Source organism: Gavialis gangeticus, unplaced genomic scaffold (assembly GCF_001723915.1).
Source record: "Gavialis gangeticus isolate Ggan-Ray unplaced genomic scaffold, GavGan_comp1, whole genome shotgun sequence".
Classification (NCBI taxonomy): Eukaryota; Metazoa; Chordata; order Crocodylia; family Gavialidae; genus Gavialis; species Gavialis gangeticus.
The window spans coordinates 219,447,663-219,448,751 of record NW_017729032.1 but is presented as its reverse complement, the minus strand read 5'-3'; the positions used below and the strand labels follow the sequence as shown (position 1 = coordinate 219,448,751).

Here is a 1,089-nt window from a genome sequence, read left to right as displayed (position 1 = left end):
TTGCCAGCTGAAGGGAAACACAACAGAGCCCCCCTCTTCCCTCCTCCATGCACTTACCAATCCTTAGGACTTGCTGGGAAGTCTGAGAGATGCCTATTAAAATGTGGAGAAGGAGAAACAAGAGTCCCTTGCTGCTATCCATCACAGAAAGCCGGGGCTCCCAGCGAAGGGTGCTCTCCATCTTCTTCACTCCTTTTTAATTCATGCTGAAGCTCTGCCAGCTCCTTGCACTCACAAGCTGCTCCAAGTTGGGCTATATTGCTACCTCATTCTCTCTGTGTTTCTTGCTCATTGTGCAGAGTCTTAGCTGTGTAGGTTTCACATGAGGTATTTACACATGAATAGCTGTTGCTGTTGCTGCTCTTTTGGGTCCCGTTACAATTCTCTCTGTCTCGGTTTCTCTTAGCCCATCACTCCCCCTCCATCAGTTAGTTGCATTTTGCAAAAGGATCTTCCCAGAGATTACTGAATTGATGCTTCTGTGTCGTTTGGAGCCACAGGGGGATGGAAAGTTCCTGCTTGAAATGGCTGGAGTGTCTCCCTCATTCGTCCTATAGTCAAGTGCAAAAGTGGAAGAGAAAAAAAGAAAGAAAAGACAGCGAGGGAGGGAGAAGGGGGGGGGGGGGGGTGTTGCAGAGGTTCCAGTACTACTCTGATCTGTAGCAGATTAACTGGGATCTGAGCCACCTCTTTCTCACATGCACGCACACACGCGCGCGCACACACAACTATTTTATGCGGCTCTGCTCTGGTGCTGATTGAATCTTTGTTTGCATCCTAATGATAAAGGCAAATCTAATCTCCGTATTGGCCAGGACTGAGGCTGCTCTTGAATGTGATTATAGGAGTGCTGTCAACTTGAAACTGGTCAATTTGACCAAGGTGAAACAAAACCACTTTTGTGGTTCTCCCAAGTCCCCATCGGCAAAATACTTTTCTTTTTTCTTCTGCTGCTTTAATGTCCCCTTCCCCACGTCTGTATGTGCAAGAGAGAAAACCAGCATGTGAATAGGTGTTAGCACAGCAAGGGGTTTTCAATGTATGAGACTTTTCCTCCTTCTGACTGTACACATTTCTGGGAGCAACTGC

General features: G+C 47.2%; 1 protein-coding gene across 3 annotated transcripts in view; it reads right to left on the bottom strand.

Annotated features, from left to right (window-relative positions):
* GRIK1 (glutamate ionotropic receptor kainate type subunit 1) overlaps window positions 1–770 on the bottom strand; it is a 324,503-nt gene extending 323,733 nt beyond the window's left edge. Inside the window, exon 1 of one of the 3 annotated variants that reach the window (XM_019525354.1) lies at window positions 58–770. In XM_019525354.1, coding sequence (XP_019380899.1) covers window positions 58–181 — 124 coding nt within the window. In that variant the 5' untranslated portion in view covers window positions 182–770. The remainder of the gene's footprint in view (window positions 1–57) is intronic. The other 2 variants (XM_019525352.1, XM_019525353.1) reach the window with 2 other exon arrangements.
* Between the last annotated feature and the right edge of the window lie 319 nt (window positions 771–1,089).